Source organism: Barbus barbus (genome assembly GCF_936440315.1).
Source record: "Barbus barbus genome assembly, chromosome: 7".
Lineage (NCBI taxonomy): Eukaryota > Metazoa > Chordata > Actinopteri > Cypriniformes > Cyprinidae > Barbus > Barbus barbus.
Genome location: NC_136735.1, coordinates 33,816,558 through 33,829,778, shown reverse-complemented (window position 1 = coordinate 33,829,778; position 13,221 = coordinate 33,816,558). Strand labels below are relative to the sequence as shown.

At 34.4% G+C, this 13,221-nt stretch overlaps 1 protein-coding gene across 1 annotated transcript; it reads left to right on the top strand.

Annotated features, from left to right (window-relative positions):
• Positions 1 to 10,432: 10,432 nt before the first annotated feature.
• Positions 10,433 to 13,018, top strand: LOC306872409 (putative methyltransferase; the record flags this gene model as incomplete). The annotated part of the gene is made up of 6 exons (XM_079420941.1): positions 10,433 to 10,573; positions 11,253 to 11,413; positions 11,725 to 11,938; positions 12,087 to 12,190; positions 12,500 to 12,637; positions 12,922 to 13,018. The coding sequence occupies exons 1-6, from the start codon at positions 10,463 to 10,465 to the stop codon at positions 13,016 to 13,018; spliced, it is 825 nt and encodes a 274-aa protein (XP_079277067.1). The 5' UTR covers positions 10,433 to 10,462.
• Positions 13,019 to 13,221: the final 203 nt, after the last annotated feature.

Here is a 13,221-nt window from a genome sequence, read left to right as displayed (position 1 = left end):
AGCAAAAGGAAACTAGTTTTTATGACACAATGCTTTCAAATAATGAGACCTTAAAAAGATGACACTGAAAATGCATCCATAATGCAGCTGGTGCATGTTTAAGAATGCCATTGTAAGATTATGATGTTACAGATGAGCAAAATTCACAATTGAGGAATTAATTTTTTAATCACAATTGTGGTTTATGAGTGTGAATTTGACTAGAATTGGCCACACTCCACAGAATGTGAAAAATTGGAAAGAATCTGAACTGAATCTGAAATGGCAGGAGTAGGAAATTATTCAAAGATATTTTGATTTAAAGAAATTCACCATAATCACAGAACTTAGGTGATCTGTTTAAGGTTTCCTCTTTGTAAACTCTTTCTCATGTTGTTAGACTGAAGATGGTGAGGTTAAATATATTATTTATTCAAGTTATAGAAGTAATTTCACTCTAACACCGTACTGTTTTGTAAAAAGTATGAAATAACATACTGTATAATGTATAGTAATATATGCATGTGTATACACATATATATATATATATATATATATATATATATATATATATATATATATATATATATATATATATATATATATATATATATATATATATATATATTAGGGCCGGGACTCGATTAAAAAAATTAATCTAATTAATTAGAGGCTTTGTAATTAATTAATCGAAATTAATCGCATTTTAATCGCATATAAATATTTGACCTGAGAACAGTGAGAAGTAAGTTTTTTTTATATGGATTTTTAAATTTCCCATCCACAGGGCCAACCAAAGTGGTCTCATCAGCTTCTTTGTCCATGTTCACTGTGGTTTGTTTTTGGCTGTTTCTCAATATGCGTTCTTCAGCGATCTTGCGTCCTTGTGTTCTCGTTCTACGTCATCATTAACCGTCGAAGTTCAGTTCCAATTCTCAAGAATGCAAGTACAGAGAATGCATGAAAGTGCCCGGATATGTTCTTGAAACTGAGGATGCATCGAGTGCAGACTTGAGAGAATAGAGCCGTTAGAAATCCCAGAAAACGCTGTGGGTGGCCGGTGTACGGAAGCCTGTAAGCTTTAAAGTCGCTCTCACAAATACTTAACGGCTCTTCAAGTTGAAAGTAAACATTTATCGTTTTGTTTTGGTTAATTTTAATAAAGTTATAAGACCCGGAGAAAGTCTGCATTTTTATTGGCATATTAAAATTAATCTTAACAGTAAAACATATAACGCTGTAAAATAAAACACAATACAATTATATGAAAGTAATATCTATAATAGTATGAAATGTTTTAATAAGTTATGACATTTTGAAATATTGATTGTTCATTGGCCGTTTCTTATGCTGAGACTATGCGGTCAGTTAAGCAGGAACGCAGTACATCTCAATTCTCATAAGTGTGCGTTCTGTGTTCTCGCGTCCTTCCGAGTTCGTTCTTCCAAGGAAGCTCTCTCTCGCGCACTCTCCCCGTGTTCGCTTGACTTTTGTCCAGCCCGGCGCCTCATAGGCAAGACCGGTCTCCACGAGAACGCAAGTCCGTTCTTTGCGTCTTTGAACGCTAGTAGGTGCTCCAGTATAATCGGTCCGCCGAAACTCATCCAGTGAGAAACATTCCGCGGTGCAAAAATAAGTGCGATTAAAATGCGTTAAAAAAATTTAACGCGTTATTTTTGTGTAATTAATTAATCTAAATTAACGCGTTAAAGTCCCGGCCCTAATATATATATATATATATATATATATAGTATTCAGCAGGTCAGCTTTTACAGCAAACTATAGTAAATAATAAATAAATAAAATAAAATAGGTGTGTGTGTGTGTATACATAAATATTAAGTATAAATATATTAAATATAAGTATAATAATATACGATGGTTGGATGGTTTGTAAGTTTGTATGGTGTTGCTTGGTGATTGTTTTTAATAAATAATAATGTTTAAAAATGTTTATAATAAATAAGAATACAGTTGGTGAAAAGCAGTAAAATTATGTTCTCATTTTGTTTTTTTTCTATTCTGTAATTTCTATAATTACCTAATATTACACATTAGGGTGTTGTATGTTACATTCTATGTTCATTAAAATGCTTATTGCGTGATTTGTCGTCGATCTTTCCTGATAAAGTGATGTGTTTTGTATGTATTCATTATTGTTCATGGTCATATATTCACTGTTGATTCATCATGTGGAATTCTAGTTTACCACCTGCATTATAATGGTACTTGTCAGTATATTTTAATGTTACAAAGCAGATTTTAGTTATTCAAGTTAGTTGCCATATTAACATTATATTATTAACATTAAATTAATGACATTTTTCTTTAGGCCTACACCAGCTTTGCATGTAATTGCTCTTTAATGCCATTGTCCAAGCTAGTGGTCATCCGTTTAAAAGTGTCCAAAATTTGTTTAGATTCTGTCAATCAAAGTCTCAGTATGATTGAATAAACATTTAGGCTTCTCAATCAAGGAATGAAGCACAAAGATCTCTCTTTCCCCCATTCCTCAGTGACTTTGATATATGCCTTTGCCACTGAATCTCATCTAATTGTCATTATGGGGTGTTGGGCAGTAATTAAAAGGGGGCTTAGATGTTGCAGCACGCTATTTTCCTTAGCCAAACACGCACACACGTACGTCTCTAGAGTCAGTCATACTAACAAGGTCAGATTTAGGGGTCGGTCAGACGCTGGGCTTTGAGGTGACGGTAAATGAGAATCAGAACGAATTTGCAGCATCGCTTAAATCAGAACATAATGGTTTTGATGACAGCAGAGAGACGGGCATTGACAAAACCACATTAATCAAAGCAACCACATCTGCACTCTAATCGTTATCCTCATTTACCTGCAAATGGCTGATTCAGGATTTATATTTTTAACCCAAACAAATTTTAATCGCATTTCGCTTCAATCAATTGCGTTTAAAGAGATGATGAGTAATTTGTTTAATAATCTAGCACCTGTAATTATAGTTGGTTATTACGAAGTTAAACTGCCCAACACAAACGTGCAACACAGAATAGCCTTCTCTCTCTTTTTATCCTCTCATGGGTTTTGTGGATGGATGCTTGAATAAAAAAAGCAATGTTAACATCTTCTGATTGCATGTTGTTCATATGTTATAGATAACATTACTGTATGTCAGACATATAGGCTTGATGTTCAGAGTAGACCCATATAACCAAATAAACAGCACTTTAATTCTCTTTAACTCAAAGACGAAGATATTCGAATACTATTCTTTAGAATATCCTTTTTTGTGTTCAACAGTAGAAAGAAATTCATATATATTTGGAACAACATGAGGGTGAGAAAATGATGATTTTAATTTTTAGGTAAACTATATTCCATATGTCATAAGAAAATATTCTTCTAACCAATTCTTCTATTTTTAATGTGTGGCTTTGTGAGTGTTCTGGATGCACTGTAAAAAATGACTGTTATTTTAATGGTAAAAAACTGTGAAAATGCCACAGTTAAACTGTAAGTTCTTGTAAAATTTACAGGGAAAAACGTAAACTGATATTCCCAGAATTCCCTGCGTTGCATTTTGATGTTGAATTTGATGTTTTTTCTTTGAAATAACTGTTTCTTCTTAGTTTTTCTTATCAGTTATGTTTATCAGGGTTGCATGTTACATCTAATGTTGTTAAATTAATGTTTATTGCATTATTTCAGTTATCATGATGGTGTTTAGTGTTTGTGTGAATGACACTGTGCACTCTCTATATATGTTATTATTTAAAAGCTGCTTGTAATAGGCTTTGGTTCATTATGTGACTTTCTCATCACCACCTGCATTTGGTGGTTAGCAGTGTATTTCAAAGGTACAAAACAGATTTCAGTACTTTAATAGGTTGGTATATTAACATTATATCAGTTAATGAAATTACGGTATTAACTATAAATTTAAGTTAAAATCGTAAAACCTAAAATGTTGTTACCACATTGTTTTATGGTAGAATTCCGGCAACCACAGCTGCCATTTTTTTACTGTAAATTTTACGGATTGTTTTTACAGTGTGGTTTCTAGACCATTGCAGGATGGTTGTTAAAATGTACTGAGTATTTTTAATTTTTATTGCTATGCAGTTGCTGCACATGGTGTTTTGCTTGGTGATTGCTTGCACATTTATAGTGGATTATGTACATCTATAGTTTTGTATTTTACCTGTTTTAATGTCTGCCAGATGAAAATCATAATTCTTAGATTTCTAATTGCTTCGATAAGTAATAGCACACCTCTTCTCAACAAGTTTCATGATTTGGCAAATCAATCATGTCTGTAGTGGGTTGCATTGCGGACTAAACATTTTGTTCAAATCACTAACCCCTAGCATCTAGTGAGAGCATATTCATTAGAAAGACGCTTTCCTCTTCTCGCTCTATTGACTTTTTAGAGCGTGTATGTACAGATATGACTGTTCCTGTAGCAATAACCAGAGGAACATCAGGATATTGGCCATTAGTTTTGATGTTAATGTATTAAAAAAACTGGCCTTTGAGAAAGTTATTTGGAAGATAGCTCTTTATGCACACAAGACTGAAGTCTTTTGTTATAAAAGTTATCATTCTGTTTCGTTCTGTTAGTCGATCTAAGATGGCGCCGCAGATGGCAGCTATTGTGCTTTGCTCTTCAGTGTTTGTACTGTTTTTGTTTGTTTTTCCTGTTTTTTGTTTCTCAAATATGATCAGTTTTACCAGGGATGACCTTCTGAACATTCGGCAGAACACACCACAAAATCTTTTACCGGATTTTGACTATTCAGACTTTTTTCTGGACATTGTAGTTGGCAGAGCTGTAGCTCTGGTCAAACGCTTCAGGACGCGCAGACGGGGGAAGCGAGTGGGCGTGCTTGTGAAGCTCAGACAGCGCGGATTTTGAATGCCGTTGCCTAGCATCCATCTGGCGAATCTCCGCTCTCTACCCAACAAAACGGACGAAGCAGACTCTGTTTTAATCATTCTCGGGGACTTTAATAAAGCAAATCTCTCCCGTGAACTGCCAAAATACAGACAGCATGTTACATGTCCCACCAGAGACAGTATTATATTGGATCACTGTTGCACAACAATAAAGGATGCATATCACTCTGTCCCACGAGCAGCTGTAGGACTCTCTGATCACTGTTTGGTTCATCTTATTCCAACCTACAGGCAGAAACTTAAATCGGCAAAACCTGTATTAAGAACTGTTAAAAGATGGACTAATGAAACAGAGCGGGATTTACAAACCTGTTTCTCTCTCACTGATTGGACTGTTTTTGAAGCTGCTTTCACCAATCTGGACGAGCTCACAGAGACTGTAACATCATATATCAGTTTCTGTGAGGATATGTGCATTCCTTCCAGGACTCATTTAACCTACAACAATGACAAACCATGCATGGTTCACTGCAAAACTCAGACAGCTCCGTCAGGCCAAAGAAGATGCTTACAGAAAGGGGAATAAAGTCTTGTATAAACAGGCCAAATACACACTGGAAAAAGAGATCAGAGTGGCAAAGAGGAATTATTCTGACAAGCTCAGGAAAAAATTCTCTTCCAGTGATCCTGCTTCAGTGTGGATAGGAATGAAGGATATCACCAGTTACAAGACACCATCCCCCAGCACTTTGGAGAATCAACAACTAGCAGATGACTTGAACGAGTTTTATTGCAGGTTTGAAAACTCACCCCACACCTGCTCTGAACACCTCTCCACACAAGCATTAACACCTCCAGCAACCCCCCTCTCCCCCACACCTACAATTCAGATAAGTGAAGATGACGTGCACCAGGTCTTCAGAAAGAACAAAAGAAGGAAAGCACCAGGCCCAGACGGTGTGTCACCAGCCTGCCTAAAAATCTGTGCTGACCAGCTGGCCCCAATCTTCACACAGATCTTTAACAGATCACTGGAGCTGTGCGAAGTCCCCCCATGCTTCAAACGCTCCACCATCATCCCCGTCCCAAAGAAACACAAAATTACTGGACTTAATGATTACAGACCTGTGGCTTTATCTTTCTGAAGAGTGGCGTTGTTCAAGAATGCTTAAAAAGCAATGAACAAAAATGACCTTTTCTATTTACAAGCAAAGTTTTTTAGTAAAATTGTTTTGTGTGGTGATGCTAAAGTTGTTGTCTAACCACTTTTCGATTTCAGCTTGAAAGAATCTGGTATCTTTACACAAGGTCTGATGACTCACTCATTTCTAAAACTTACAAAGCAGAGGAACTCTTTGTCATTTGAAGGATTTTTCTGTGCATTTGTGGATTTTTAAACACTTCTAGCATCAAGATGCTGACAAATCCACAAATGTGAGGACTCCACCCACCGTCTACTCAAGCCAATCACATAACAGCCACACTTTGTTGACCAATCGTAGCACGTGTTCAACGTGTTCATGTTTGTGAAACTTTAAAGGCCCCGATATACTTCAAACAAAGTTTTCATTCTTAGTTTGGGGGCAAAAAGAAGTTTGAAAAGGCTGAGTGACGGTATACTGTTTTCGAACATTCCAACACCCCTCGAGACAGGGTGTAGATTAATGTAAACGTATCGCAAACACAACAACGATGCAATGAAGGCATATCTAGGCCTCTTATTAAACTGGATAAATTATTACACGTTTTTATATTTTATGTGTTGTCATAATTTGATAAAAACAAAGGTTTATTATTTTGTTCTTTTGGAATTGTATTTATTGTATACCTTTTAAACTCGCTTATTGAAAGAACAACAACAACAGCAGCAGCAGTAGCAGTATGATGTAACATTTATTTGAAACAGAGGTATTTGGTACTTGCTACCTTATATCTTTACTCTTTCGTTTCATTCTTTTCATGGCTTTGGAAAACTTGCAGCTGTTGTTTCTCTACATCACTTTTTGCATAACTCCGGGTTGTCGACACCAAGCTTCTTTGTGATTTCTTTCTAGGAATTAAATGCTTTCTCTGAATCTTTGAAGTCTCTCAGCGAGCGATTATACAGGTGCGGATATATTTGTGGCAGCTCAGCTATTGGACACTATGTGCCTGCGCCCCATCCATCCTGAATTCTATGTGATTAGTAATTTTCAAAACTATTTATGGCAGATAGGCTGGATAGTTTGCACATTGGGATGCAGGGAGTGTATTTATGTTGCTAGTGACTTGGAGATGTTGTTCCCATGCCTGACCTTTGTTGAATGAGAAGCGAACCCAATACACCACTTTTTATCTCACAATTACTTTATCTCGCAATTGAGTTTATCCCACACTTTGAACTTTTTTCTACAGAATTGTCTCCAAATTCTTAGAAACTCTTCTCAAAATTATGATGAAAAAAGACTGAATCGTGAGATGAAAAGTCTGACTGTGTGATATAAACTCAGAATAGCGAAACAAGTGAGATAAAGAGTTATTGGACCTTAGAGCGCCATTTTTAATTTTTGACAAGAATGAAACCAATGCTGTGACCGACAGAAGTATAGGCCTACAGTGTGTTTAATGGAATGAACTTTTAAGAATATACCGATTCTTTAGCTGATGAAACATCTTTCAGAATAACTTTTTGTAGACAAAAACGCTATAAGAATAGATTTGAAAGTTGTGAGTTGTGAAAATGACATGATCCAGGACCTTTATACAGTGCATGCCACTGTAAAGACTAAGTCTATGCCTCACAGCTTCATTCTTCATCGTTAAATTCAATATGTTGTCTAGACAGAAATAATTGTATTCCATGGTGGAAATAAGCTTCCATACCTCTGTGTGAGTCGCTGAAATGGACATTAGTTTAGAGTTTCTGTCCAAAAATAAATAAAGTGCATCTTCTTTTTGGGTATGCTGTCTGTGTGTGTTTCTGTCTGACAGGTGAAGCGGCGGACGCAAAGACTGATGTGATCAGCAGTGATTGATTTTATCTGCAGGGCTGTGCAGTGCTGAGGTCCACGGGTCCAGGCCTCTCTGTCCTGACACCTATAAACCCATCCAAACACAGGCTGGTCTGATTGATTCGTGTATGGACCAGACGTGTGACCAATGAATAATTAAAACCCTTAAACCTGTGCGACTTAGGGAATTGGTTGCCCGATGACCAGCTTTCTGACTTATTGATGTTAAAATTACAAAGCATGAAAATGTATGAATTAGTGCACTGCTCCAGGGCCACTAAATGAACATGTTCTGCTGTCTTTTAGCGCCCCCTGCTGCTCATTGCGTATTTTTATTTGCAAAACCATTCATTGCAGAAAAAAAAAACGTTAGGCCTACTTCAGTTTTCTGTAAATACACAAATAAACCAACAGTGTTGAACCTGAGCAGGTTCATCTCGGTTCATACTGAATGATATTATATTGAATGCCATATGTTAACTAATACAATTGATTTGATTGCAAAGCAAATATATCTACAGCTGTGAAATCCTGTATGACTCACAGAAATTAGGCTATATGAGAAAGTGAAACTAATGTAGGCCTAACTGTGAAATACATAAAAACACGTTTACATTAACAAGTAAACATTAGGCTTTCATATTTTATGAATTATTATGGTAACACTTTACAAAGTTTCATTAGTTAACATTGGTTATTGCATTAGCAATAAGCAATACTTTGTTACAATATTTAATTATTGTTACCATTAGTGAATAAAAATACAACTGTTCATTAAATAATTTTAACCGATACAATTTTGGATTTTAATAATGTATTAGTAAATGTTGTTATTAACAGATTAATAAATGCTTCAGAAGCACGTGTCATTGCTAGTACGTTAACTAAGGTAGTTACCTAATGTTAACAAATTGAACCTTATTGTAAAATATATTATTATTAATAATAATAATAATAATAATAATAATAAATCAAATAATTTGGCATGCATGTAAACATTGGACAACTTAATTACGTTTTTTTCATCCAAACAGAGATGAAAAATTCTTATTAATGTAACATTTATTTTATTTTATGTAAAAGAGGAAGAGTTATGGTAGGATCTTCTAAACCAGCACCACCAACACAACAAAGGACCAAGTATGGAGGGACCTGCAGGTCAGTAAACCAAAGAATGAATGAATGAGTGAAATAATTACAAAATATAATAATAATAATAATAGTTATTATCATTATTATTGTTGTTGTTGCATTAATGTGTGGCCGTGTCATGTAGCCTACAGTAAAATGTACAATCCAGAAATGAAGGTGATACATTTTCATAATGTTTCTACTTTTTAGACTGCATCCTCTAGTGGTTCTCTGGCTGAGCTTCCCTGATCTCATCCTATGCCATACTCATCCGCTCCATTGAGAGAAGTCAGACTGAACCGCTGAAAAGGCATCACTGTGCAGCCCTCCACACACCAAGAACTGGTCTGAGATCAGTATGAACACTGATGTGAGGGGAGATTCTGAGGTGAGCTCTGACTCAGCTGCAGGAAACTCTAGATGGCAAACTCAGTCAAATACACCATCTCATTTCCTATTTCTGTCAGTTGTTCAATGACAACATACTGTAAATGCATGCAGTGTAAAAAATGTTAATGGTAAAAAAGCTAAGGTAAAAACCTGTTAATTGGTTTTCTGTAAGTTCTCTGTAATAAAACGAATGGGACATTTAATGTAATTTTACAGCAAAGTGAAAAATAATGTCATCTCATTATTTACAGTAAAAAATGTAATTTGTCATTTCCAGAATTGCCTGTGTGATACGTCACATTTGATGCTTTTTCACTGAAATAACGGTTTCTTCATATTCATCCTTTTCAGTTATGTGTATAAGAGTTTTATGATACATCATGTCAGTCAGTCAGTAAAATACCTATGATATAGATGTGTTTATCTAGACAGGGGCAGTTTTTTGTTTCTTTTGATGAGATGCCACAATTTACATTTATTGAAATGTTGCTGAAATGACGCTATCTGATGTTGAGCTGATGTGATATGGAGCAAAAGGCAATCGAGTGCACTATTGTGGATGAAGAGGATTAAATCCTTTTAAGGATTAAATTGGTATGATAATTTATACATAAATTGTTGTATTTCTTTAACATTTTATTATAATATTTTAAATGAAGTCATAAGCTTAGTATGTATTTTTGTCATTAGTAGACATTAAATATAATTGTCACATACTGTACTTCAATTACAATTGTACAGTCTGGGTGTTATTTTATTTAAATATAATTTGTGAATTTCCAGTCATCCAGTAATTTTATGTGAATGTATTATATGTCTAAGGCTAAATAGTTTTTTGAATATTGGCATTGTATTGTAACATAAAAAGTTGTGATTGTTAATTAAATATTTATTTTAAAAAAAATCAATTAATATGACTAAGGATAAGATTTATGAAAAACAAAAACAAAACAATAAAAGTATACTAGATTGTCCTGGAAGTACAGAGGTAAAAGTCAAACACAGTAAAGGTGATTGTGTTAATGAATAACTCTAGGGGCAGGCTAGTCTCATGTTGGTCGGTTACTTTTGACTAAAAGCAGCTCTAGAAGAGGCAAATGGCTCAGAGGCATTTCGAGGGAAAAGGACATGCTGAATCTTACCAGCGGTACCGGGTGTCTCCTCCTCAAGAACTCATAGATGAAGTACTGAAGTTCCTTCGAAAAAGAGTATGTGAGATGTGTGCTTGGGAAAACTTTTGTCAGAATGACTCAGCAGTTTATGTATATACAGCAGTGTTTCATTCGTCTTTACTGAAGCTAAACTTGAAAAAAAAGAAAACAAGGTGTATCATTATAAACACCGACCCTGTTATATAGATCTGATTTAGATAGATATCACATTTGTCAGTATATGCAAAAGTCAGTATGAATAAGTGACTTATTGCTTTAAAACTTTTGTGAACTAATAAAACCTTAACTTTTTTGAAGTATTTTGGGATTTTTCACATTCAAGGATGCATTTATTGCTTTAATGAAACATTAAACAAATAATAAGTATATAAATAAAACTTCAGTCGCCCTCATGTCGGAAACTGCATTATTATTATCATTTTCAGAACACACAATGTCAGATTTTTTACATTGTATGACAATAAATATTGATATTACAAAACAAAATAATTTTGGTATTTTTAGAGCATAACACTAATGTCTTGCATGCAAAAGAGCAGCCTGGGCTTCTTTTGTTTTATGTTAAAAGAAAGAAAATAATATGAATTAGAACAACTTTAGGGTGAATAAATGATAACAGAATTCAGACAGAGTTCCCTTCTAAGTTTTCAAATTCTGTGCTGAAGTCATCTTTTTAAAACAAACCAGCTTAACTCTGTTTCACCTCTCTGAACAGATCCAGGGCTATCTTGATCTGGCAGTGGATGTGGGCTGTGGATCAGGACAGGGCACTGAGCTACTCGCCCCTCACTTTCTCACTGTGGTCGGGATAGATGTCAGTCCTGCTCAACTGGAGATAGCTAGTGCCAAAGAGCATGCACCAAATGTGTGTTACAGGTAACTACATAAACACAGATAACAATATATAAACCTGAAGAACAAATCTTTATTTTATTATCCTTTGAAAAAGTGCTTTGACAGTAGGCTACCATTCAACCCAACATAAAAAAAATAAATAATGTTACGTATATTAGTATTTTTTATGTACGAGTATTCATTTATTTTTGTACTATTTTAAAAATCGTATATTCTTTATACAATTGCATTTATACACTTTAAAAAAATATTTTTCTTATTTTTTTCTTTCTGTTCTTTTTTTAACACTTATACTGCCACTATTTATAACTCTGTTTATCCCGCTCCATTAGACAGAGCCCTGCAGAGGAGTTGCCCTTTGAGGACGATGTGGTTGACTTGGTTACATCCATGACAGCCGCTCACTGGTTTGACCATCCGCGCTTCCTGCGGGAGGTAGACAGGATTCTGAGGCCAGGAGGCTGCCTTGCTCTGCTCAGCTACACCATGGATTTTGAGCTGGAGTATGGAGATAGCACCTCCAAACTCAATGAAATCTGTCAAGAGGTTAAATAAACCAACAAAATGTTTTATGGGTTGTTGTTCAGGAAACCTGCATTATAAATTCTTGTTATGAGACAACCTGTGTGTGACCTGCTACAAATATCCTTACACTAGAGATCTTCAGTGTAAATTGTATTTTTTTGATTCACAGTTCTATGCAGCCCTGCACCCTTTTCGGAAAGCTTATATAGGATCCAGTTCCCTAGAGGTCTACAAGAAGATCTATGACTCTGTGTCATACGATGATAAAGAATGGTAAGTGTTATTACATGCTTTTATTGCATAATACCTTTGCAATAATCCTGTAAAAATTGTTTTAAAAATATTTAGCATGATTAAGATTGAGTCTTTAAGTATTTATAATATTAATATAATATTATATAATATTATGCTGTATTCTTAACAATTTAAACGTTTTTTTTTAACCTTAGGCAACAAAAAAAAAATATATATATATATTTTTAAATTGTTCAGAATAAAAATCATGACGAAAAATAAAAAATTTTCGTCATGCAAAAATAATATTTTATAGATTGACACTTGCATTCCTGTATTTGTTTTCAGGCATGAATGTCTGAGGTGTCTGATGATTATGCCACTGTCAGGGTTTATTGGCTTGGTTGAAACCTTCGCTACCTATCAAAGTTTCATGGAGAAAGATCCTGTTGAGGCTAAGAGACTGTCTCAGACCATCACAGACCGGTAAAACAGATACATCAAAAATCATGCTCTGAAAGAAGCAGTAGCTAGTGGATTTGCTCCAGTGTAATGCATTAAATTAAATTAAATCAAATCAACATACTAAAATAGATTACCAAGAGTGGTGTGATAAGTCAACACATTATCATTTTTTAAATTCACAAATTTCAGAAATTTATATATATATATAAAATGTATAAAACAGCATACTGTAATTAATAATTTTTGATTAAATTATATTTTGTTTTATTTTTAATTATTCTACATTATTATTATTTTTTTTTCAGGCTGTTGGAAGCGATGGGAGCCTCATCAACTGACACAGAAGTAACAGTGATAGTGAAATATTTCTATTTATTAGCCTCCAAACCACAGAAATCCTAAAATATTTCAAATTGTTCAAACCCACAGAACCCTCTCTGTTTAAAACGTGTCTGAATATTTATAAAAACAATAAAGCATTTGTGTTTTATTTATGTTCTGAAAAATTTGAACAATAAACACTTAACATAAAACTTGCATTATTATATCATTAGTTTAATATTTCTATAAACATGATAAAAAAATAAATAGTGCTATTATTTCAT